This window comes from Myotis yumanensis, unplaced genomic scaffold (genome assembly GCF_028538775.1).
Source record: "Myotis yumanensis isolate MYYU_CA2020_CCGP unplaced genomic scaffold, mMyoYum1.0.hap1 SCAF_11, whole genome shotgun sequence".
Taxonomy (NCBI): domain Eukaryota; kingdom Metazoa; phylum Chordata; class Mammalia; order Chiroptera; family Vespertilionidae; genus Myotis; species Myotis yumanensis.
Window position 1 is genome coordinate 280,827 of NW_027223762.1, and position 24,662 is coordinate 305,488.

Below are 24,662 nucleotides of genomic sequence, written 5' to 3' on the forward strand. Positions count from 1 at the left end.
GGCACAGGCCCGGGTTGTGGGCTCGATCCCCAGTGGGGGGCCTGCAGGAGGCAGCCGATCCATGATTCTCTCTCACATGGATGTTTCTCTCTGCCTCTCTCTCTCCTTCCCACTCTCTCTCTAAAAAAAAAAAAAAAAAAACCAATAGAAAAATATCCTCGTGTGAGGATTAACAAACAGAAAAAGGTGGAAAAAAGTGAAAAGAAGTAAATAAATAAAAATAAAAGCGGCCCCGCCCCGGGGGGCGCACTCACCGGCGCAGCTTCTCCCGGACCTCGGGGTCCTGGATCTCGTTCTTGAGGTCCTCGAAGGTGTGCGCGGCCGACAGGTTGCAGTAGACGCGGAAGTCGTGGTAGGGCGGGATGCCGTGGTCGCGGCCGCGCTGGATGTTGATGGCCGCCAGGTCCAGCGCCACCGTGTGCGCCATGGAGAACAGGCGCTCCGTGAGCTCCGTGTTCAGCAGCTGCGAGGGCACCCGCATCTTCCCCGCCGCGCCGAACAGGCCGCGCAGCAGCGGGTCGATGCCGCCCTCGTTGACGATGCGGAAGGGCGAGAAGAAGGCCTTGTGCAGCGGCACGTGGCCCTGCGCGCTGGGCTGGAAGGCCTCGTCCAGCCGGTAGAGCAGCGGGTTGATGAGCGTGTGGCCGAAGCGGAAGGCGGCCGTGGCGAAGGCGTTGAAGATGCCGGCGTTGACGCCGGGGTCGTAGCCGCGGTACTCGCCCAGCATCTTCACGCCCACCTCGCCCAGCACCTTGGGCAGCCAGTGCTGGTAGGTGATGTGCTGCATCTGCGCGCCCACGATCTTGCGGGCCTCGTGGTACAGCGTGTCGCCGTCCCAGTGCGGGTTCAGTGCCAGCAGCTCGGCGGCCACGCGGTTGTGCTCGCGGAACCAGAGCGTGTGCATGCTGGTGAGGCCCAGCTGCTCGTTGGCGCGGTGGTCGCCGGCCAGGAAGCAGGGGATGGGGCTCTCGCTCTCGTCCCGCATGCACTCGGTGGGCGGCCCCGCGGCGAAGGGCAGCAGCGGCTTCCCCGAGCGCTGCACGATCCCCTGGCGCAGCAGCCCGCGCTGGCTGGCCAGGTCGCGCACGGCGCGCGCCTCGTGCTCCGAGCTCCCGTAGACGTTGGAGGCGTCGATGTAGGAGGTGAGCTGGTTGATCTGCTCGCGCGGGTACACGGAGTTCATGAGCAGCGAGGTCATGCCGCTGCCGCACACGGGGCTGGAGCGCACGAAGAACATGCAGCGCGCGCCGTTGCGCACGCGCGGGTCGTTGGGCGGGATGGCGAGCGAGAAGCAGGGCGGGTCGTTGCTGCAGGCGGAGCTGCAGTGCTGCCCGTCCGAGAAGCGCGCCTGGCTCAGCGCCACCACCGTGGAGTCCAGGTCGTGGTCCAGGAACTGGCCCCACTGCATGAGCATGTGCGTGAACTGCGCGTCCGGCGTGATGGCCTCGGTGCCGATGAGCGTGGTGGACACCAGGCGCGGCATGGGGAGCGCGTGCCCGTGGTAGAGCCGCCCCGGCGTCACGCCGCGCGGCGTGTTGAAGCCGTTCTCGTACACGGACTTGAGCAGGCGCTCGAAGGCCGTCAGCGAGGCGCCCCACATCGGGTGCTGCAGGTTGTTGCAGGTGCCGTCGTGCGTGCGGTACTTCTGGTGGAAGCACATGTCCGAGCAGTTGTTCACGCGCCGGTGCGCCGTGCAGCCCGACAGGTTGGCGATGAGGCTCAGGTACTGCGGGGACACCAGGTCGTTGTAGTGGTAGCCTGCGGGGGAGGACGGACGGCGTGTGCGCCTGACGTCCGCGGACGGACTCCGGGCCCTCAGTGCTTGGGGGGGCGGGGGGCGCGGGAACCGCCCTCCCTGAGGGTTTCCCACCTCCACCACCCGGCATGCTCCAGGCCGAGGAACAGCTCCGCCCGCCAGCACATACCAACAGATGCGTGCACGCACGCACAGGGGCGCACGCTCAGGCTCACAGGGGCAGGCGCGCAGGGGGGCGCACGCAGGCACCAGGGGGGGCGCGCGCTCAGGCACCGGGGGGCGCGCGCTCAGGCACGGGGGGGGGGGGGGGGGGGGACGCGCTCAGGCACGCAGGGGGGTGCGCTCAGGCACCAGGGGCGCGCGCTCAGGCACTAGGCGGGCACGCGCAGGCCAGCAGAACAGCTCCCCTCTCGAGCGCTCACAGCGGCACCTGCGCTCCCCAACACTGGCCGGCACCCAGATCTCAGTCACCAGCGCATCCTCTTTCAAGCATCTCTCGGACCAGGCGCAGTCTCATACACTTGACACACACAGACTCCTAGTTGTAGGGCCGCGTTCGAAACCCCCACATGGATGCGGTGAGGAACCGGCGGGAGGAAACCCCACAGGCCGGGAGAAGCATCAGGGACACGAGCGCTTCGCCGGGGATGTGACACTGGGATCCAGCCGCCCAGGGCCACGCTCACCCGGACAGAAGGCTTGGTGGGCGCGCTTCCCGAGATCAGCAGGGACACCGCTACGCCTGCCTCACTCACAGTCCCCCTGAAATCTCTCCATTCTCAGCCCTGAACACCGAACACCTGCTTCCACCCACGTCACCAGGGCCCAAGGCGCCTCCCTGTGCAGCCCCTCTGCCTGCAGCGGGGGCCGCCGGGTCAGCGGCAGCTCCTGGGCTGCCTCCCAGGCCGGCCCCACTGCAGGGACCCGGGGCCAAGCCGAGGGCGGGCGCCAGCCAGCACCGGGTGGACGCAGACACAGCAGCCCCTGAACTTGGACCAGAGCGTCTGGACGTTCACCGATAACACGCAGACCCGTCTGCAGATGCAGGCAGCACGTCTGCGAAAGGAGGCTGCCAACTGCCATTTCAGCCGCGCCCTTTAGGCCAGTTCCCGTCAGAAATAAAAGTGACCTCCGAGTGCAGACCACTGGGTACGGGGGGAACTGCCAACTGAGAAAGGTTAGTATCCAAGACTAAGGGGTGGACAAGCGACCGCTTCAGGGCGGGACCGTGCCTGGAAGGTGCTGTTATTGGGGAAAATCAGTCTGTTCCCCACGAGGTACCACCCCCAGGGCCACAGAACCAGGACACAGGCAGGCCTGCAGGTTAACGTCTCAGGTGGACACCTGTGTGAGCGTCCACCACAGCCAGGCTGAGTGACGGTCACCTCTGCCTTCACACGGGACGCACTCTCTCACCAGGGCACCTGGTCCCCAACGGCCACCTCCCTCCAGGATCGTTCCAGACACCCCTGCCCAGCCCCGTCCCTGACCGTCGGCAGCGAGTGCCCGGCAGAGACTTGGCAGAATGGCCGGGTTCTGACGCTTCTCCAGGTGCTGGGAGCGGAGGCTGGCGGTCGCCTAGAGACCAGTGGAAATGACCCTGAGGGGCCGGGGCCCCAGGATGGAGAAGCAGGAGGCACCTGCACACAGCCGGCCGCCAGGACACTGGGCTCGGACTGGTCCCAGGGTGGCAGGCCTTCCCTCACCGCGCGCACTTGTCCTTAGGAATAGCGTTCAGTCCCGAGTAACGCTTTTGTCCTGATGGCAAAAGACGCTCCTCAAAGACGAGGTAGAAACCACTGAAAAGCCGGGAAGCAGAGGATCTTGAATCACCTGGCACCGCGTTCTCAGGTCAGCTGCTTGCGGGACTATTCCCAGCAGCACAACCCTGAACAAACATCTGCTGGTGAGAGTGAGGCTGTTGCACAGTAAAACCCGGGTCACCACCATCCAACAGCACCACTGGCACTCCTGCCTGGCACAGGCACCTGTCACTGATGGGCAATGCCACATGCCAGGGGCACAGGGACAGGGTGGCAGTCACCCCATGCCACCCATCATCACCAGGACAGAGGCGGGAGCTCCACACACACCCTTCCCGACAACCGCATGGACACAGCGCCACCTACACAGCAGCTGTCCTGCAAAGTTCTCCCTCAAACCTCCGGTGCCCGGGGACCTTGGGTCACAGCCAGTGGGCAGGGACCGCCCAGCTCACATCCCAGAGGGTCCCTGTTACCCGAGGTGGGACCTGCAGGGAGGAGCCTGGGTACTGACTGGTTCCGTTGAGGTCGACCATGAGGCCGCCCTGCACGTGCTCCTGGATCAGCTGCAGCGTCCGCTCGAATATCTCGCCGGCGCGCGCCTGCTCCACGGTGTACGGGTCCCTCGGGTAGCGGAACAGGGCCAGCAGGTCGTTAGGGGAGCGTGGACGGCTGGCGCAGTCGGGGCAGGAGGGAAGAGGGGATAGTCAGAGACAGAAATCACCGGCACCCAACGACAGAACTGCGGCTTCTGCTGCCGTAGCTACTGCTCTAGGGGCGAACCGTACCTGCCTGATCCCGGGTGGAAGGCAAGAGAAAAACAAAACCAAGAGAAACCAAACACGAACAGTTCATTAGTTCCAGGGAGAAAACAGCAACATTCGACTTCAATGCAGACACAGAAAAAACACCTCGGAATTGGCCAACGGGAACACGTCCCTAATGGCTTGTGAAATGCGTTGTTTTTGCCAAACCGTTTAGCAACAAGCCAAAGGCCCGTGTTGCCATTTTAAAGAAATGTTTGACTTGTGAATCATGCCCCAGGCTCTACTTGGAAAGGACGAGCCTGTTGTCCTAACCCCCGGGGAGCGGATGCCAACCTTGTGGATGGTTTTCAAGCGAAAGGTTTTCTCCGATGAGGCAACTGGTCCACCCTGGACCAGAATGGCCCGAATCCGTCCCCCGGCCCCGAGCTCAGGGAGGCGGGCCAGATCGCGCCCTACCTGTCAAACAGGTGTGTCCGCGTGGAGTTTATGGCCCTGTCGACCGTTGCGATCGCCTCCACGATGGACGTGGCCACGAACGGGTCCCCGTTTCGGCTGACGTCAGGCACTAGGAGAACATGGAGCCGCGAGTTACCAGGGCCCTAGAAGAATTACTGGGCGTCTAGACGCTACATCATCAAGACAGAGGCACACGGCTCCAGAGCTCAACTCACTTCATCACCAACTCTACTGGAAGCTGCTTTCAAACAGAACGGAAATTACAGACTTTTCATTTTTGAAGTCACGCCACACCCTCTAGGCCAGGGGTGGAGTGTCCGGCCCACAGGCTGCACGGGGCCCGAGAAATCCTTTGGTCTGGCCCTGCGGGGGCTAGGGTTGAGTGAATCGAATGACCAATTAAAGCATGCTCGTTTTTAAGCTGACAATTTTGTGTGGCCTGCGAATGATGTTACAGATATCCCCATGGCCCTCGGCAGAAAAACGTTCCCCACCCCTGGTCTAAAGGAACAGGGAAACTGTAGCTATCATGTCACACACTGGCTGGCCGGGGAGGCATTCTCTAACCCCCGGAGCTCAGGGAGCCGGGCCGCTGCTTCAGGGATGACGAAGAGGTTTGTGTTGAAGACGCTCGGGACGTTCACGCCCTGGGAACAGAGAGCAGCCCTGTCTCCTGAGCTCTGGGGGGTAAGAATGGGGCAATAACAGCACCGAAGTTTTGCCAAGTGATGACACACTGTCGGATCTGAAGGGGTTTGGATGACGCTGAACCCACCACCAAACCAAGGGCAGGGAGGCTCCGCCAAGCGAGTCAGACACCGCAGCCTCGCGGGCAGGAGGGGCTCAAGCCGCCGGGCCCTGCCACCCCCCGAGGGCGCCCTGTGGCCTCCCTGCAAACGAGGGGTGTGGACACGCCACCTTCTTTTTTAAAAAAAAATGTATTTTATTGATTTTTTACAAAGAGGAAGGGAGAGGGGAATAGAGTCAGAAATACCGATGAGAGAGAAACATCCATCAGCTGCCTCCTGCACACTCCCCACTGGGGATGTGCCCGCAACCAAGGTACATGCCCTTGACCGGAATCGAACCTGGGACCCTCCAGTCCGCAGGCCGACGCTCTATCCACTGAGCCAGACCGGTCAGGGCAACACGCCACCTTCTAACACCCCCATGGCCCGGCCTTGTGCTGGGAGCCGGCACCTTCCTCCCGCGGCCTGAACCCATGCAGGTGGGGTGTCTGCCAGCCCCAGGGGTCGGGCCACCTACCGCTGACGCTGAGCACCATGCTGACCGAGGCCTGCCCGATGGTGTTCCGCGCCACACACTCGTAGCGGCCAGCGTCCGCGGTCCCCACGTCGTGGATGGTCAGGAACCCCTCAGGGCTGATGTGAAACTTCCCGCTTTCTGTCACCTGGACCCCATCCTGGAGCAAACGGGGGACGTCACAGGAATGAGACTGCGGAGCCGTGTTGCTCACTGCAGGTGGTGAGGGGCCATCGTCGGCCTCACAGGTGGACACGTCAGGAGCCCGAGGGCAGGTTCACCCATCATCGGAGAGAGGAGATGAATCTGATCCGCCCAGTACGGCTTCCATGGGGTGAACTGTCTGATGTGCCCGCCTAGGTCCAGGGGAGATCGGACGGAAGCCACAACCCTGGGATTTTCCAGGATGAGGTGGGGGTGGGGGGTGGGGGTGGGGGCCCAAAAGCAGCCCCCGTGGGACAGACTGCAGTGAGGAGCATGAACTCGGGCACCTGGGAGGGAGAAGGCCTGGGCACTGCCTCCTGGGACAGCGACACCCCAGCCGAGAGAGGAAGCGAGGACGGGCACACAACGCCCACTGGCCCACCCGTCCCCCGGACACCCCGCCTTTTAAGCACTTGATTGTATGTTTCAACTCTGCTGCGTTTCTTATGGGGCTTCATAAAAACAAGAGGGAAATAAAACCCAATGAACCTTCCCTGCTGACTGTGGGGTCAAGCGTCTAACAGGAAGGTTTTCTGCTCTGGTGCCGCGAGGCTGTGAGAAGGGGGCGGCCCCAGGCTGTCGTCTCCTTTGGTTTTATTACTGAGGACGGCGGCACATCTTCCCCTTGGGCCCACGATCTGGAGGTTTCCCCTGCTGTGGGGGTTACCCCGCCGTCCCCCCGCCCCCCCGCGCACCTGCCCGCCGCGGTACCTTGTTCCAGGTGATGGTGGGCTCGGGCTCGCCCTGCGAGCTGCACGGCAGCTGCACGTTGGAGCCCACCTCCGCCGTCTGGTCGCTGGGGACGCTGCTGAACACCGGGGTGACTGGAAGGAAGGAGCACAGCTGACACCTTGAACCCCCGCCCTCCCTCCGTCAGCGCCGGCCCAGGGCACCGAGAACTCGGCCGGCCACCCGTCAACTCTTGGGGTGTCTGCACAGAGAGGAGGGGCTGGAGGGACCGAGATGTCCCCACCCACGAGCAGCCTGCAAGGCTGACGGAGCTCCCGTCTGTCCAAGGCCCTGCACCCCAGCCCCCGAGACCCCGATGAGCGGGAAGGCACCCGCGGGTGAGGTTGTGAGGGCCTGGCGGCCTCTCAGGAGTCCTCACCCAACTTCTCACCCAACAGGCCGCCCAGAGTCCTGGCCGGTCAGGACTGAGCGAGGCAAACCCCGAAACCCAGAGCCAGCCCAGCCTCAGAGAAGGCCCGGGCCCCACGTCTGCACCTGCAGGCTGGGCTCTGCACCTGCTCCATCTGCCCTGAGCCTTTCTAGAGGCACCAGGAGACCAGGTCCTTCTGAGTACAGAGAACACGGGGGACCCTGACAGGCTCTAGTGGGGTGCAAACAGGAAACAGAATTGTGACTCCAGGACACGGTCGGGCCACCAGACCCAGCGCCGCTGCAATAACCAGGAAAGGCTGCTCCCACCGACCCTGGTTCAGAGTGACACCATCAGCCAGGGAAAAGGGTCATTACTGTGACAAGTCGGCCCATCAGAGGGCAGTACAAGCACCATTGAAAATACCCGTTATCGCAGGCTACAGGGCAAGACTTAACGAGCTGCATGTGACACAGTCCCCTCGGGAACCCAGGGTCAAGGGTCAGTTGTTCAAATCAGGTAGAGGTGGCTGTGGGTCATGAGTGACGTGAATCCAGTGCAGGAGCCTGGCCTCCCGCGCGTCTGCCTGCGGCCACGGCCACGGGTAGGGTCCCCCCTCGCCGCCACGCCCGCCGGGCAGCACCCCGCGCCTACCTCGGGGCTGCACGGTCAGCTGGGCCACGACTCTCTGGGAGCCAATGATGTTGACGGCCTGGCACTCGTACTGGCCCTGGTCATGGAGGGCGACGGCCGAGATGCGGAGCGTCCCCGACGACAGCACCAGGTGCCGCCTGTCCACAGACAGCTGGCTCCCTGAAGGGCGAGGCGCCAGTCGGTCACGGGGACACGGTGGGGGGTGAGGGGGACATATTAGTTACAGGTGGAGCAGGACTTAGAGAAAATCAAAGGATCGCAGGCGCGTCTTGGCCCGATTAGGGCCCAGGGTCATCGTCTGGCCCTCGGTCAGCAATCGGTTCCTTCCCCCAAACACCCTGACCCGCCTGGGCGGTGTGGAGGCACCGGCTCATGCAGCCCGGTCAGGGGTAAACAGAACACGCTCCCTGCTCCCGTGAGGGTCCCCGGAGGGTGGAGCCAGAGACAAGAGCTACGCAGGCAGGAGCCAGGACGGCAGGGGACTCGGGTGGCGTGCACACCGGCTTGGGTCCCGGGAAGAGGCTGGTCCCGTGCTGCATGTCACAGGACAGACCTGAGCAGGTGCTGGACCCCCAGCAAGGTCCTCTCACCTCACCTGGGGCTGAGGCTTGTCTGCCCGAGAGCAGGGAGGCCCCGGGAACCCCTGGGAAGGGCCCCTCTGGACGAAGGGATGGATGGAGGCCACCAGTTGGTTCTCCAGGTCACCCCCCTGGAGTCCAGGACAGGCTGTGAAGGTCCAGCAGCATCGGCTCAGCCCCCCCCCCCCCCCGCCCCCAGGCGGCTGCCGTCAGCCCTGAGGAAAGCCCCTGCCTCCTCAAGGCACGTGGCTGCCATCAGCCCTGGGCCAGCGGGAGACCGAGGGCGAGAATCCACGCAACCAACACGCAGTACAGGACGGGAAGTGGCAGAACTCTGGGACTAAGCTGAGAGCAAAACTTTAAAAATATATATTCATTCCACTACTTGTCTTCCAGCTCATCTTCCCTGAATTAAATTTCATTCAACCCTAATTAGTGTGTATTAAAGGCAAGACCCCCGGGCCATGTCGGGGTCACCCAGCGCTCAGCCCCGCTCAGAAGCCTGGGGCTTGGGGGCCAGAGAAAGACACAGCTGGCTTCGGACTCGGTGTTCTGAGGGAGGGCGGTGCTGACGGCTGGGGACCAGGTGTGCGCCCTACCTCCTTTCGTCCAGGCGATGACGGGCTGCGGGTACCCCTTGGCCTCGCACTGGAAGTCAACGGTCTGACCCTCGATCACAGCTCTGTCCTGCGGGGTCACGGTGAACTGAGGGAGAGCTGCCGGGGGCGAGATGGGACACGCGGTGAGAAGACAGCTTCCCTGAGGAGACGGCAGACGGGGAGGCCTCCCAGGGCGGGGCCGCCCTGAGTGACAGGACAGGATGCCTGCTGCCGGCGGCCCGGCCTGAGCAGGTAAGGAAGACACTGGGGTGAAGAGCAGGGAAGCCCAGGGCAGGAGCTGGTCTGTTATTATTGAAAAAAACGTAACAACAGTGTGTCCCCCTGTGATTCCACTTTTATAAAAGTATCAGCCACAACGAAGGACGTCGCCACCAAATGACCACAGGCACCTGCCCAGAGAAGGTGCCAGAAGGAGGTTAGCAAACCTCACGGTGGTTTCCGTGGAGGCGGGGAAAGTGGGCGGACAGAGGAGCAGGGAAAGGACTCCTTTCTCTCTTATTCCCATTTCTATTTTGTCCGAGGGCTCCAGCAAACACCCCGCTTTGCAATTTATGTAAAAATGAATAGACTCAGCCCCGGCCAGTGGCTCAGTGGTTAGAGCGTCGGCTTGTGCAGCAAAGGTGACGGGTTCGATTTCTGGTCAAGGGCAGGTACCGCGGTGGCAGGTTCCCCGGCCCCGTGGGGGTGCGTGTGGCAGGCAACCATTGATGTGTCTCTCTCACATCCATGTTTCTCTCCCTTCCCCTCCCCTCCCCTCCCCTTCCTCTCTCTAAAATCAATGGGAAAAAGTAGCCTTGGGTGAGGATGAACAACAACAAACAGCAAACACTGATAAATTCAGTATTGGGCCAAGGAATTTGGAAACGCATAGCACACATCTTAAAACTCCGGGCCTCCTGTGTCCAAGAATCAACCCTGGGAAATTCCAAAATGTGCGAGGACTTCCTGATTAATATGCCTGTGCACACGCGTGCACACCCCCCCCACGTGGTCACCCACGGCTCGCACTCGCCAGAGCTCCGGGTGCCGTGGGTCACAGCCAGGAAACAGCCCCAAACAGCCCGTCCTCTAAGTCACAGCCGGGTGGAGGCGTGAGTGCGAAGGTGAACACGAAAGTGGTTCTGGGGACGGGCCCCTCCTGCGGGCACCAGGCGGAGGGCACACCGGGGCCACGGGCAGGCCTGCGGGCGGAGGGTCCCCGGACGCTCACCCTGGACGATGATGAAGGCCGTGGCGTGGATGCTGTCCAGGCTGTTGGACGCGAAGCAGGTGTACTCCCCGCCGTCCTCCTGCGCCACGTTCTGGATGAAGAGGCCGCCCGAGGGCGTGATGCTCACGCGGGGGTCGGTGGGCAGGGGCGAGCGGTCCCCGCGGGTCCAGGCGATCCTGGGCAGCGGGTGGCCTGTGGCGCTGCACTCCAGCGTGACGCTCTCCCCGACCAGCACCTCCGTGTTCTGCGGCTGGATTACAAAAGTGGGTCGAGCTGTCACAACGAAACACAATGAATTAATCCCTCGAGTTCGGCATCCGTTGTCTGCTTGTTTTTCTGTGTTCATGCGACTCGTTCTGTCTACTGACCTCTAAGCTACTGTCAAATAAACACGACTTAATCGCCTATTTTCCCGTCTTTGTTGTTGTTTTTTAAAGAAATGCACAGAAAATAAAAGCGGCCCCTGCCTTGGGTCTCGTGAGGAGCGGGCCCCATGAGCGAGGGGAGGGCGATTTCTTCTCCAACAGGACAAGGCAGGAGAGCCCTTGTTTTGGCTTTTCCTGAATCCATTCTGTCACCCTGGCTAAGTCTCTCTATAGTTCCTATCGGTATAAAACACTGTTTTCAAAGTATAGTTAGAACATACACAATAATAAGTTTCACAAGTTAAAACGACACTGAGACAGCCCTCGCCGATTTGGCTCCGTGGCTAGAGTGTCAGCCTGGGGACTGAAGGGTCCCGGGTTGGATTCCGCGTCAGGGCACATGCCTGGGTTGCAGGCTCGATCCCCAGTAGGGGGCGTGCAGGAGGCAGCCAATCAACGATTCTCTCTCATCATGGATGTTTCTCTCTCTCTCTCCCTCCCCCTCCCTCTCTGAAAGCAATACAAAAATATTTTTTAAAAACGACACGTACATAAAGGTCTCATTCAACTGCTGTGTTATTTCTTCTGACCGACACCCTCGTCCAGGATCCCGGACCCAACATGACCTCATCACTTGTTTACAAAGGTCGTGGCCACTCGCGTCCTCATTTTTCCGCTGTGACTATTCACACCGGAGGCTGAGATGTTTTCCGATGAGCCGAGTGGCCCTTCTGAGAGAAGCTCCCAAATTTCTGAATTTAACCGGCACCTGGCCCAGCGGTTTTGGATAAAGGGGTAGGGGCCTGTGATAGCAAAAGACTTGGAGGACAAACCCTACATGTCCCCGAAAGGGGCCCGGTTAAAGGGATGCGTTACAGCCTCTGCCACTCCCGGAGGCTTAGGAGTCAGGCTGCAATTACTCCTATAAATTGTCACCAGGGCCCGGACGGTGTGGCTCAGTGGCTGGGTATCAACCTGTGAACCAGTCAGGGCACACGCCCAGGTTTCAGGCTCGATCCCCGGCGGGGGGGGGGGTGGGGGGGGGCGTGCAGGAGGCAGCCAAGGATGATTCTCTCTCATCACTGATGTCTCTCTCTCTCTCTCCCCCTTCCTCTCTGAAATCAATAAAAACATTTGAACTGTCAGCACAGCCTGGGAACATGTCTGCAAAGGACCAGGGGGCATGTGTTCTGGGCTCCGCGGGCTTTGCTATCTCAGCTCAGCTCTGCCCCGCAGCAGAGCGCGGCCACAGACAACTCGTGAAAGAATCAGTGTGGTTACGTTCCAGTAAAACGTAAGTCACGGTCACTGAAATCTGAATTTCCATAATTACTATGGCTCCTGAAATACCACGGATCCTAACAACTCTTAGGTTTTCCAATCCTGTAAAAATGTACAACCATTCTTAGTTCCCAGATTATAAGGAAAATAGGCAGCTGGCCCCGTCCCGCCCGTAGGACAGCTCGCCGGCCCCGGTCCAGGTGGACGGGCTGCCTCACGCCGATTCCCTCCGCCGGGGCCTCGCCCCAGGTCCCGGGAGGCCCTCCAGGAGTATTTTAGTGAGCCTGACTGACAGGCTCAGAGTCGAACCCCAAATAAGGCTACTGTCCCGAGGAAGAAACAATCTCATAGGCAGCGGTTCCCAACCTCCCGGCCTCCAAACACGGCTCCTCATGTGGGACCCACCATAAAACCATGTTCGCTGCTACGTCATCACTGTCACGTTGCTACTGTCACGAGTCGTCATGTAACTATCTGATATGCAGGATGGTCTCAGGCGACCCCTGTGAAAGGGTCGTTCGACTGCCAAAGGGGTCGCGACCCACAGGTTGAGAACCGCTGTCACAGGTGGTTAAACACGCCTGTCTCAGCAGCGGCCGCCTAACCGAGCCCGTACTGACGTTCTTATTCTCCTTTGCTCTGCCTCCCGCTGGTCACTGTTCTGTGGGTCCCCGTTCCTCACGCTGGCAGCCCCCCTCCCCGGGGCCCGGAGCCCCAGAGGTTCCCACAGCAGCTGCCCGCTGGGCGCCCCGCGACCTGTCACGTGTGGGAGTGGTTTGACAAGGGCTGTGATGGAGGCAGGGCATCCCCTTGAGCTGAAATCCGAGACCAGGAATTTTCATTCCCAAGAAAGGAGACCCTGGGCTGGGAGGTGGCGAACACCAGACCCGTTTTAAAGAGCTGAGAATCTAAACAAAGACACACTCGGCGAGCACTGGCAGGGCCGCGGACAGCGCCGGAAATACACTCGCCAGGGAAACCCTAGGGCGGTTGAGGGGGGAGCCCAGGGTGGTGGCCAGCGCCCGGAGGCAGTTACAGCCGGCCTGGCGGGTGGGGGGGGGGGGCAGCGCAGACCACGGGCACCCAGCGGCTGTGCCCTCTCAGCAGGTGGCGGCTGGACCGTCCTCCAAGGCCAGTCCTCCTCCCACCCAAGTTCTCAGGTTAAACATGACGAGGAGAGCAGGGCCGAGACCTGGGCACTCAGACGGACCGAGGCCACAGCTGTGCCTCGCTGATAAGACCGTCTTTTTAAATCGGTGCCAACACTTTCCACCTGGAATTTTACATAAAAACCCAGATTTTGGCTTCTTTTTCAATAACCAAACTCTTAACACTACGGGGACCCCCCCCCTGCCAAACGGGAACAGAGGGCAGCTGCCCCTCAGGACCAGGGCGACTGGGAGGGTCAGAGGTGGGGGTGACAGCTCTCCAGCGCCCTCTGGTCGCTGCCCCGCAGCACTGCCAGCTGGGCTGTCCACTGAGTGTCCGTCCTGGACTAGGGACCATGTGGGCCAGGGCAAAGGTCCTGACTCCCCTGGGACTGCGCCCCTGGCAGGGGCCTCAACCAGAGACCGGAGGCTCGTTCCCGCGGCACCAGCCGGGGTGCAGGAGGGAGGGGTGGACGCCAACCCTGGGAGGGACCCCCACGCGCAAGACCATCCACGTACCTGGAGACCCAAAGTACCTGAGGGTCACCTCCTGCGTCTTGGCCTCGCCGGCCGCGTTCTTGGCCATGCACTGGTACACGCCCTGGTCCGTCTCCCGCGTGTTCTGGATCATCAGCGTCCCGTCGTCCAGCAGGTTCAGGCGGGAATCCGCCTTCATGCTCAGCTCGTTGCTGCAAGCACACGTCCGTCCGTCCGTCCGTCCGCTCAGGCTCGACCCCAGCCACGGGGCCGGACCCGTGGACACGGCGTCCCAGGGCCCCAGCGCATTAGAGGGCGGGGGAGGGGGTGGGGGGCTGCCTCCCAGGAACTTTCCCGACAGCCTGACCCAGTGGGCTTCTGGGAAAAGTGCCTACACTGTTGGAGCTCTAATAGCCTGCTGTCTGTTTATTGTTCACACGTGCTCTCCATGGAGATTTAAACCTTTCAAAGCGGAGGCTCCCTTTGGACTCAGTGGGGGAAACAGAAACCACCTTTTCCTTTGTTTCTGGCAAATTCATTCCAGACAAAGGGCAGAACTGTTGACGTTACTGAGAGCCGATGACCTGCCTGACAGCGCAGAGCCCTGCGGGAGGGGGCTTCTCCCTGTGCTGGGCACACAGACCCGGTGCCCCGTCCGCAGGCTGCAGCCCTGCCCCCCCACTCTCCTCTCCCTGACCCCTCACTCTCCTCTCCCTGCCCCCCCACTCTGCTCTCCCTGCCCCCCACTCTCCTCTCCCTGCCCCCCTCTTCTCCCTGCCCCCCACTCTCCTCTCCCTGCCCCCCACTCTCCTCTCCCTGCCCCCCCACTCTCCTCTCCCTGCCCCCCTCTCTTCTCTCCCTCCCCCCCACTCTCCTCTCCCTCCCCCCTCACTCTGCTCTTCCTCCCCCCCTCTCCCCCCCACTCTCCTCTCCCTCCCCCCCACTCTCCTCTCCCTCCCCCTCACTCTCCTCTCCCTGCCCCCCACTCTCCTCTCCCTGCCCCCCCCACTCTGCTCTCCCTGCCCCCCACTCTCCTCTCCCCCCCACTCTCCTCTCCCTGCCCCCCTCTCTTCTCTCCCTCCCCCCCACTCTCCTCTCCCTCCCCCCCTCACTCTGCTCTTCCTGCCCCCCCTCTCCCCCCCCACTCTCCTCTCCCTCCCCCCCACTCTCCTCTCCCTCCCCCTCACTCTCCTCTCCCTGCCCCCCACTCTCCTCTCCCTGCCCCCCCCACTCTGCTCTCCCTGCCCCCCACTCTCCTCTCCCTGACCCCCCCCACTCTGCTCTCCCTGCAACAAGCCCCCAAACTGAAACCATCTCCTTCTCCATGGTCGGGCGGAGCAGCAGCCACCTGGGCCCACAAATAGGATCCTTGCTGATGTGGCCGTTCCCTCCCACAAGCACTGGACCCAGCAGGTGAGGCAGAGGCTCAGGTGAAGCCGGCCAGGCCCCCGGGGGAGGCGGGCGCTCAGGGGAGGGGGGGCAGGTGGAGGAGGTGGCGGGCACAGGTGGCACCAGATGCCAGGCAGGGGCTCAGCCATTTTAACTTTCGCATCAGTTGGTTCACTTGTAAACAGATGTGAAGGGCTTGGGCCAGTTTGTCCGTCTCCCTTTCGTTTATTTATTTACTTATTTACTTTGTACGTCTATTGATTTCAGAGAAGAAGGGAGAGAGACATTAATGATGAGAAAGTTCTCTGGACACGTGTCCCCAGGAGCGGAGCAGACACGGGGGGCCTGCAGGATGGCGAGCTGCCCCCCCAGCCCGGCCAGCGCCCACTCACTTGTTCCGCAGCCAGATGATCTCGGGCTTGGGGTTGCCCTCGGCCCTGCAGGTGAAGAACACGGTGTTCCCCAAGGTGACGTCCGCGTCCTGGGGCTCCGACGTGATCCGGGGTCTTTCTGCGCAACAAGGAGAGGTGGGGGGGGGGGTTCTTCAGTCGCAGAGGAACCGGCCCCAGACCTCGCCCTCCCGGCCAGAGCGTCTCAGAGGGTCCGGGGCATCTGGGCCCCAGGCGCCCCGCGCGCAGCCGGTCTGGTCGGCGGGGAGGCCGTCTCTGCAGCGTCTCCGACGTCCCGGGAGGCGCCCTCACCCACCGCGGGCCTCAGGGCGTCGGCCTCCTCCCTGCGCCCACCCCGCGTTTCAGGGAATAAAGAGCAGCCTCGCGTGCCCAGGAACCGGCCGGCGGGCGGGCAGGAGGGCAGTGCGGACCTGCAGCTGCTACCCGCGAGCGCATGACACCAGCCACGTTCACCAGGCCCGGTGGTTGTCACGCTCACTGTTTGCCTTTCATGCGTGAAAAACAATGACACTGCTCTGGAGGAGCCGAAAAATTCATTTTAGCGCCAAAACCGGGGCTGCCATGAAAAGACCAGCCTGGACTCCTCGGGATCAGGAGGAAGACCGTCCTGCAATCCGCTGCGGGTCTGCGTTTCCACAGCGACCGGGGAGGCGTCAGGTGGGGACCCAGCTCGCACCCATGAGGTCACCGCGCAGGGCCCGGTGCAGAGCGCTCAGCCCCGCCCAGGGTCCTCCACACCCAGCGGCTGCAAGGCGAAGGCGGCAGAGCGCTCCATTCTGCGGCCTTTGCAGGGCCTCAAAGTAAACGCGAGTTTATTAACAAATGCCTTTAGTCCCGCCCACGTGGCTCAGCAGTTGAGTGTCGACCTAGGAACCAGGAGGTCACGGGTTCGATTCCCGGTCAGGGCACAGGCCCAGGTTGCTGGCTGGGTCCCCAGGAGGGGGCGTGCAGGAGGCAGCTGATCAATGTTTCTCTCTCTCTTCCTCTCTCTCTAAAATCATAGAAATATATTTTAAAAAAAGGTTTATAAAAAGAAATGCCTTCTTACAGACACTACAGAGCAGGGCTTTGCATGGAGGCTCCTCCTCAGGCCCCACCAAGACTTGACTTTGGGGACCAGCCAGGGCGGTGCATGCCCACGGCCACGCCCACGGCCACGCCCACACCCTCGGCCACGCCCACGCCCTCGGCCAGCCCACTCGGCTCACTCACCACAGTCCAGCTCCTCGGGGGTGATGGTGGCCACCGACCGGCCCTGGATGCGTCTGGGGTACTCGCAGGTGGCCGCTGCCTGCGCGTTCCCCGACCGGGCGTAGGCCTTCAGCAGGTCCGCCAGCCACAGGATCTCACAGTCGCAGTGCAGCGCGTTCGAGTCCAGCCGCCTGTGAGGAGGAGCAGTGAGTCCCGGACCCACCCTGACCCCTCCTCCGTCGCAGGCCTGTCCTCCCGTCATCTCGCTGGACCCTTCACCGTCCCCAAACGACACCGTCCTGGACCGCACCCAGGACAGGGCTCTTTCTTTCTGGTTTTATAAACCATGCATCTTCTGCAGCCAAGTGCTACTTGGTAAAGGGTTGTCTTTGTTATTCTTTTTGTTAATCCTCACCTATTTTTCCATCGATTTTTTTTTTAGAGCGTGGAAGGGAGAGGGCGAGAGAGAGAGAGAGAAACATCGATGTGAGAGACACATCAATTGGCTGCCTCCTGCACGCACCCCAACCAGGGCCGGAGCCTGCAACCGAGGGACGTGCCCTGGACCGGCATCAAACCCAGGACACTCAGTCCGCAGGGCGATGTTCTATCCACTGAGCCAGCCCGGTCAGGGCTGGGGTTTATTTCTGAATCCAACTCATAACGCACAAATCTCAGAGAGGAGTTTTCCTGAAAGGTGCTGCCTGGCACAGGGAGGGGTTCCCTCCACCGGGGACCGTCCATGGCAAGTACAACACGGCCCCCAGGTGAGAGGTGGCTCCCACGGGACAGGGGCGCCACCACATGGCGTGGCTGCTGGCTGCCTAACAGGTGTGGGGACGGACAGGAGGGGCTCATCGTGAACCGGCTCAGGCAGGTGCGGCGTGGTTCACCGAGGAGGGTCTCAGGGCCCAGAGCTCAGGTGGGGGGAGCGTGGGGGGGACCTCACCATTCTGAGTCCACACTGCAGGCCCAGGCCCCCTGGGAGCCCTCGGCCTGTGATGTCACACTCCCACCCGCCACCTGTCTTTCCCAGGACTCAGGCTCCGCGGGAACCGTGGGCAGAACTGGTCCTGTGCCTGGACTGTCATTTCTCTGATGACCCCCATGGTGGGATGTACTGGCTCCCCAGGAGGAGACACAGAGGGTCCGGGGGTCTGCAGGGAGGGGCTGAGATGCTGCCCAGCAGGCAGAGACCTCGAGCTCGGTCCCCCATGAGGACACTGCTCCCCTGTGCATGGGCCCCAGGTGGGGAGGCTGTGGGGATCGGAGGGCACGGACACGTGGGGGCACGTGCCTGGCTCCCTCGGACCCGGCGGCCCCTCGGAATAGCAGGTCCTCTGTAGGTGGGACAGGCCAGGGGCAGCGCGGTGGACCAGCTGGTGAGAGACAAGGGATGGGAGCCCGTCAAGTCTGTGCGCCCCTCTGGTGTCTGGGGTGAGAACAGGCCTCACAATCTAGGCTTTCGTAGACTGAGCAAAGTAGGGGAGCAAACAGGGCAGAGAGGAGAGGATGAAGGTTAAAGGACTGGCTCAGTCTGGACAGGCCTGGAAATGGAGCATCTTCTGCACCCCGTGGACCGGCCCGCCTGCCTGGGCTGTCGGGAACCCCTGGCCGGTTCTCCACTTCTCTCGTATTTACCCTTCACTGCGCAGCGCGCATCCTATCTCCCCCCGAGAATGTGCTTTACTCTGGCTGGTGACTGCTTTATCCTAAAGGAAACATTAATGAATGGAGATGAAAGTCTGTCTCGTGTCCTCAGTGCGGTCCACTGTGCTGAACAACCAATGACCGGAAACAGGGCTTCAAACCGAAACCAAAAACACACGTCAACTTTCCCATCAGGACCGAGTCTATTATAAGAAATGACTCAGTCTGAGAAAGATTACTGCAGAGGCCCTGAGAGACTGGGCAACCAAACCGCAGCCCGATTCACGTGTTTGTGGACGTGTCCACCTACAGGCAGGTATGGACCCCGGAGCAGGGCTCCTCAGAGACTGACTTTATCTCCACAGCGGAAATATGCACCATGAATTAAAATCAAGGCGAAGGCTCTGAAATGGCTTTTAAAATATCTTATCAGCCCACTCAAGAAATCACCGATTGCCGCACGCCCTGGGCCTCCTAACGGGTGGAATCTGTCCCCTTAGGAAGGTTCTGTCTCCTGAGCTACATGCAGGCGGAGACACACACCTCACCACACCCAGGACGGAGGGCCGGGCATGGGGGGCGCAGAGGAGACGGCACAACTTACAGTCTTTTCATGGATTCCAAGTGGTTAAATGTCCCCGGGACCAAGTGCGCAATCCGGTTGTTGTGTAAAAACCTGTTGGGAGAGACAAGAACCTACTTTTAAAAATACCTCTCAGGTGTATAGGAAAGATCTCAAGCAGGCGAATAAATCTGCTCTTTAAATCACAGTGACTGCGTCTATTCAATACTAACGAAAGGAAGAGCGAGTCCAGAAAAGACGCAACTGTTTTATCGTCCTTCCCACAGAAAGAGGAAATTGTTGGTCCTGCTTCAGAACTGCTGGACAGATGTTATGCCAAGAGCATTTTCAGGTGTTTTAGCAGACAACGGCCTCAACTCTGTCCGCCCACGGCCGCGCCCCCACCTTAGCCCCGCCTCCGCTCCATCGGCCCCGCCCCTCCCTGTCTGACCGGGCCCCGCCCCTCCTACCAGGCCCCGCCCCCGCTCCATCGGCCCCGCCCCTCCCTGTCTGGCCCGGCCCCGTCCCTCCTACCAGGCCCCGCCCCTCCCTGCCTGGCCTGGCCCCGCCCCCGCTCCATCGGGCCCCGCCCCTCCCACCAGGCCCCGCCCCCGCCCCATCGGGCCCCGCCCTCCCTGCCTGGCCTGGCCCCGCCCCCGCTCCATCGGGCCCCGCCCCTCCCACCAGGCCCCGCCCCCGCTCCATCGGGCCCCGCCCCGCCCCGGCCCAGAGGGGTAGGTCAGGACAGCAGGCGCTTACAGCCGCTCCAGCTTGGGCAGGTGCTGAAAGGACTCGGGGTCCAGAGTTTCTATCTGGTTGAAGTGCAGGTATCTAGAGAAGTTAAAGAAGAAAAACAATTTTAATTATTTTAATTACTTCTCGCAGGTCTAGATTTTCAGCTGAAATTTGTTTTCTAAAGTCATTTCAAATTCACACGTCAACAGATGATTCTAGAACTAGAAAGGCTCGATACACCTGCAAACCAGGGCTGACTCTGTAGGACCGAATGGCCAGCGACCCTGGTCAGACACCGGCCGCGTTCCTGTCACACCTGGGAACGGAGGGGTGACTGCCCACCGCTCTGATCCCCCCTCACAATCCCTGACCTTTCAGAAGGTCGGCATCCGTACAAGAGTGTGTGAATCCGTCATTCACATCTGCCCCTTACACACGGACTCGGGGGAGGGAGATGGGGAGGGGGGAGGGGGAGCGGGGGGGGGGGCAGTGTTAATTCCACACGTCAGCTGAGAAGCTACCAGGGAATCGAAAGGAAGACGGCCCGAATTCAGTGAGATCCGTGTTTCCTCGAATGTCCCACAAGTATTACAGGGAGCACCCAGGGTTCGCCTTCCTTGCATCTAAGGTGTCTCCTCTTCTGATTTTCCTGAATACAGGCCGTCCTCGGGTTACGTCGGACTCCACGTACGTTTTGTGGTTACCTCACCATCTCCCATTTATTTATAAAAATAAAGTTCCGTCTTTTCGACGTCTGTGCGTATGTGCTTTATGTTTTTTATTATTTATCCACAAGTAAAGGTCAGGAATTGTTATCTTTCTTTTACATTTTTTTACTGTTTCCCTTCATGACTGCTGTGCCTGGGCTCCATGTGAGCGATGCAGGTGCTTATGTAGGTGGGTTCGGGTTACGTCGCGTCGCCGTGGGAACGGATCTCCGACGTCACCCGAGGACATGCTGCACTGCTTTTCTCACTTTGAAAAGTGGGTGTTTTTTTCCTGAAGTCAAACACTTCCGGGTGCTTCTGCCAGAGGCCCTCCTGGCCACACAGCAAGAGGGTCCCCTGCCCCACACGCCCTCGGCCCAGGCACCCTCCCCACCCAGCGCCCGTCTTAAACGCCAGGTTCTTTCGGACACTGGGGACAGGCGGCCGTGAGGGCACCAGCGGTCCTGGGCCTGTGTCATGAGCACAAACAGAGGGAAGTTTCCCAAAACTCACCCTCCACCGTCAGAGACACTACGTCTCCAGATCACTAACTCCAGGGTCACCAACCTCCCCTGTCCGCGCCCTGTCCTGCCGCACCCGTCCCCCCGGCCAGCTCTCCAGGACACCTGGGAGTGACTGAGTCAGTCAGGGGGGCGAGGACAGCCCCCGGGGACCTGCAGACCTCAGGCCGCCAGGCCCAGAGCCAGGTCACCACCCGCTCCTCTCGCCTCTATCACAGGGCAGCGCCGGCCGGAGCCCGAATCCAACCAGCACCTCCGCAGCCAGCTCGGGCTCGATGGGTAAATGCTCTTAGGCAACATGAGCCCCTGTGTGGTTCCAGGGAGCCCAGCCCAGCTCCGCCCAGAGGGCTCGGACCCGCCAGCCGCCCACAGGCAGTCCAGGCTGCACGCAGGGCGTGAAGCTGCCACGGCCGACAGCTGCCTCCCGTCCCCGGGAGTAAAACTGACCACGCAGAGCTCCTGGGACAGCTTCGGCTCAGTGGCCAAACGGGACCGGCCAAGCCGCCTGGAGAAACTGCTTTTCCCAGGAATTCTACTCAGAACTGAGCTGCTGACCGCGCAGCAAAGTAGGAATTCCCGAGAGCCAGCCGTCCGCGCGCACTAACTAGGAACACGTGCAAACAGTGTGTTCTCCCCGCAGCAACGACATCATCTCGGACTCACAAACAGGAAACGGACAATGACAGCAGCTCCCCGTCCGCACGGCCCCACCCCGTCCCCGAAGGGCCTCCACTCGCTCAAACCAGTTTGCACATTTGTCTCTCATTCACGTGGGGGGGGGGCATTAGGGGCACGGGGTCGGTCAGTCTGTCTGTATCCCAGTGACGGGCACAGGCCGGGGGCCGGGCGGACAGACGGTCGCGTGGCCGCAGGAGGCCAGCGCGCGGGTCCTGGCATGCAGGTGCCCCACGCCCACACGCACAGCATGCGTCATGCACACGGCACAGGGTCCGCTTCCCTGCGAGGGCTCGGGCGGAACTCTCTAAGCAGCAGAGGGCACATGCGGGCCACTTACAGTTGTTCTAGGGAGGAAAGTCCCTGAAAGGCTTGCCTGTCAATCGCCTGGATCTCATTCTTGTACAGATAGCTGAAACAAGAAAGGAGCGTTAGCGGCTTCGGCGTCCCCGCGCAGGGACTGCAGACTCGGCGGGCAGGCAGGCGGGCAGGGACACGGGGACACCGCACGGGAAGTGCCGCTCCTCCCGTCCCCACCCAGGTCCAACGGAATCACAGGGAATCCAGGTGGAGCTGCCCAACCACACCTGCCGCTTCAGGAAAGTGACGGGTGCGCCAGGTGGGCGTGGCTCAGCGGCTGAGCATGGACCTAGGAACCAGGGTCACGGTTCGATGCCCGGTCAGGGCCCATGCCCAGGCTGTGGGCTCAACCCCCAGTGTGGGGTGTGCAGGAGGCAGCTGATCAATGATTCCCTCTCTTCATTGACATTTCTCTCTCTCCCTTCCTCTCTGAAACCGATAAAAATATGTTTATTTTAGAAAGTCTTCAGCTCGGGAAGGACAAACCGCGTGGGTCTGTCCACCTCTCTCGGCGGGGCTGCTCCCAGCACAGCCGTCCTGCTCCGAGGTCGGACCTCGGGGAGCCCCAGAGCATCGTGGGAACTAGGTGAGTCCTGGGCTCGGGCTCCCGCCCCCGGGCGCTCCCCCAGCACCAGGCGGGAGGCACGGACCTCACCGCCCGCTCCTGCGTGCTGACCTCCCGTCGGTCCCCAGTGACCGGGTTACCAGCCTCCCACTCCGCCCAACAAGTGACCTCCCCCCGAAGCTGCCATACTGCACGTCGCTCGCAGAATGTGACCGACTGCCTTTCAGTGAGCAGCGTGGGTGCAGGCCGCTGGACAGACCCCGCGCGGCCACCCCTAACGCTCCGTCTCCCTCTGGGCGGATCTGCCCGGGTGGCCGTGCCTCGAACCGCAAGCCTGCACACACCGCCAGAGCCCGGCCGCAGCGCCCGCGCCCACCGCCGGGGCCCAGGTTCCCGGGCCAGGCCGCGTGGTCGGACCCCGGCCGCTGCTGCCGAGCTGTGCGGCCCTTCCTGCCTCGGTGCCCTCCCTGTGCAGTGGAGAGAGCGGCCGCCCCGACAGGGTCACTGCACGTAATGCACAGGCACGAAGCTCGCACACGGCCCAGCAGGTGGCACCTCCGGGGTCAGCGTGAGTTACGCTCCCGAGGGAACTTCTGGGCATTTCTTCAAAACAAAGTAAACACCACGGTGACCACGTGTTTGCGTGTACTTCAAAAAAGCAGGAGATGGCGCAGCCGGCATGGCTCAGCAGTTGAGCGTTGACCTATGAACCAGGAGGTCAGGGTTCGATTCCCGATCGGGGCACATGCCCGGGTTGTGGGCTCGATCCCAAGGGTGGGGCATGCAGGAGGCAGCCAGTCCATGATTCTCTCTCATCATTGATGTTTCTAGCTCTCTCTCCCTCTCTGAAATCAATACAAATACATATTTTTTAAAGAAAGCCAGAGTAAGGAATCCCGGGAAGGATGCATAACCACGTGGGCTGGGCCGCTCAGTGGTTAGAGCGCCGGCCCACACACTGAAGGGTCAGGGGTACCTGGGTTGCAGGTTCGATCCCTGGCCCGGATGGAGGCACATGTGGGAGGCAACCAATCAATGTGTCCCTCTCACATCGATGTTTCTCTCTCCCTCTCCCCCTCCCTCCATCCCTTCCACTCTTTAAAAATGAATGAAAACGTATCCTCCCGTGAGGATTAACAGACAGACAGACAGACAGACAGACTGACAGAAAACACTCGGACCAAACTAATACGAGCAAACGCATGTCAGTCAGACACTGGGACGTCACTGGTTTCCGCAGGGTCACCTTCCAAGAATCAACTGCAAACACGTCTCGGAGTGAAACCGCCGTCGGGAAGAACTAGGGCGCGAAGGTCTCTGCCTCCCAGAAGTCACTGGGTCCCAGCAGATGCGGACACACACCTGGGCGCCGACGGGCCACGGCAGAACAGTACGCTGCAGAGACTTCTCAGACACGGAGTCCGTCACACGGCCCCTCAATCAGTGCCCGGCCCACCAAACACGCTCCGTGAGGGCTCGGGCTCGGGACCCAGGGAAGGAGGCTGGGCCTGGAAGCAGGGGTAGGGGAGTCCCCGGGACCCCTTCCGCCACGGCCCATCCTGATCATGGGCCCCCGTCCTCGCTCTCCTGACCAGGGCCCCCGCCCGTCCCCACGCCCGGCGCACGGGGGCGCGGCCTCATGGGTGCGCTCGGGGGAAGACAGAGGCAAGAAGCTGGAGCAGGGGCCTGAGAGGGGGCGGTCAGGGGACGGGGTTTGAAAGGACCATTGGAAAGAGATGGAAGGGAGAAGCGAGTATCCCAAACTCCTTCACATCAAATATATTTGCAAAGTTAACGCTACATTGCTCTTAAGTAGTTCAAACTGAATGTGAAACGGAAACACGCTACACACACACTGCGGATGCTGCTCTGCAAGGAACGGAGCTCGCTTCTGGAGCGCACAGCACTTAGAATATTAATAAAAAATAACAGAGCAGACACACAAAAATGACAAAAACAGACGGGAGGCCTGCCCGCGTTTTAAAAATGAGCAGGAAGGTTTAGTGATGGTCACGAAGAATTAAAAAGAATTAACACACTACGCCAAAAGGGACGAAGAAAAACATCTACACGTCACACTTTCAAATATCTTCATCGAGGAAAATGTATTTTAATAAACAGAGTTCAAGTTAGCTCTGTAGTTAAGAACCACTGACATCTAACGTCAAAAGTGTTCCAGCCCGGCCGGCGTGGCTCCGTGGCTGAGCGTCGACCTAGGAACCAGGAGGTCAGGGCACCGGCCTGGGTTGTGGGCTC

General features: G+C 61.2%; 1 protein-coding gene across 3 annotated transcripts in view; it reads right to left on the minus strand.

The window, feature by feature from the left end:
- The window catches only part of PXDN (peroxidasin), a 52,239-nt gene that overhangs the window by 4,518 nt on the left and 23,059 nt on the right, over positions 1–24,662 (minus strand). Inside the window, exons 4-17 of one of the 3 annotated variants that reach the window (XM_070428603.1) lie at positions 21,822–21,893; positions 19,603–19,674; positions 18,886–18,957; positions 16,653–16,822; positions 15,423–15,540; positions 13,684–13,853; positions 10,371–10,643; positions 9,140–9,256; positions 7,963–8,121; positions 6,921–7,033; positions 6,009–6,165; positions 4,743–4,851; positions 4,034–4,191; positions 255–1,758 (exon numbers count right to left, since the gene is read on the minus strand). In XM_070428603.1, the coding sequence (XP_070284704.1) occupies positions 255–1,758; positions 4,034–4,191; positions 4,743–4,851; positions 6,009–6,165; positions 6,921–7,033; positions 7,963–8,121; positions 9,140–9,256; positions 10,371–10,643; positions 13,684–13,853; positions 15,423–15,540; positions 16,653–16,822; positions 18,886–18,957; positions 19,603–19,674; positions 21,822–21,893 (3,264 nt within the window). The remainder of the gene's footprint in view (positions 1–254; positions 1,759–4,033; positions 4,192–4,742; positions 4,852–6,008; positions 6,166–6,920; positions 7,034–7,962; positions 8,122–9,139; positions 9,257–10,370; positions 10,644–13,683; positions 13,854–15,422; positions 15,541–16,652; positions 16,823–18,885; positions 18,958–19,602; positions 19,675–21,821; positions 21,894–24,662) is intronic. The other 2 variants (XM_070428606.1, XM_070428604.1) reach the window with 2 other exon arrangements.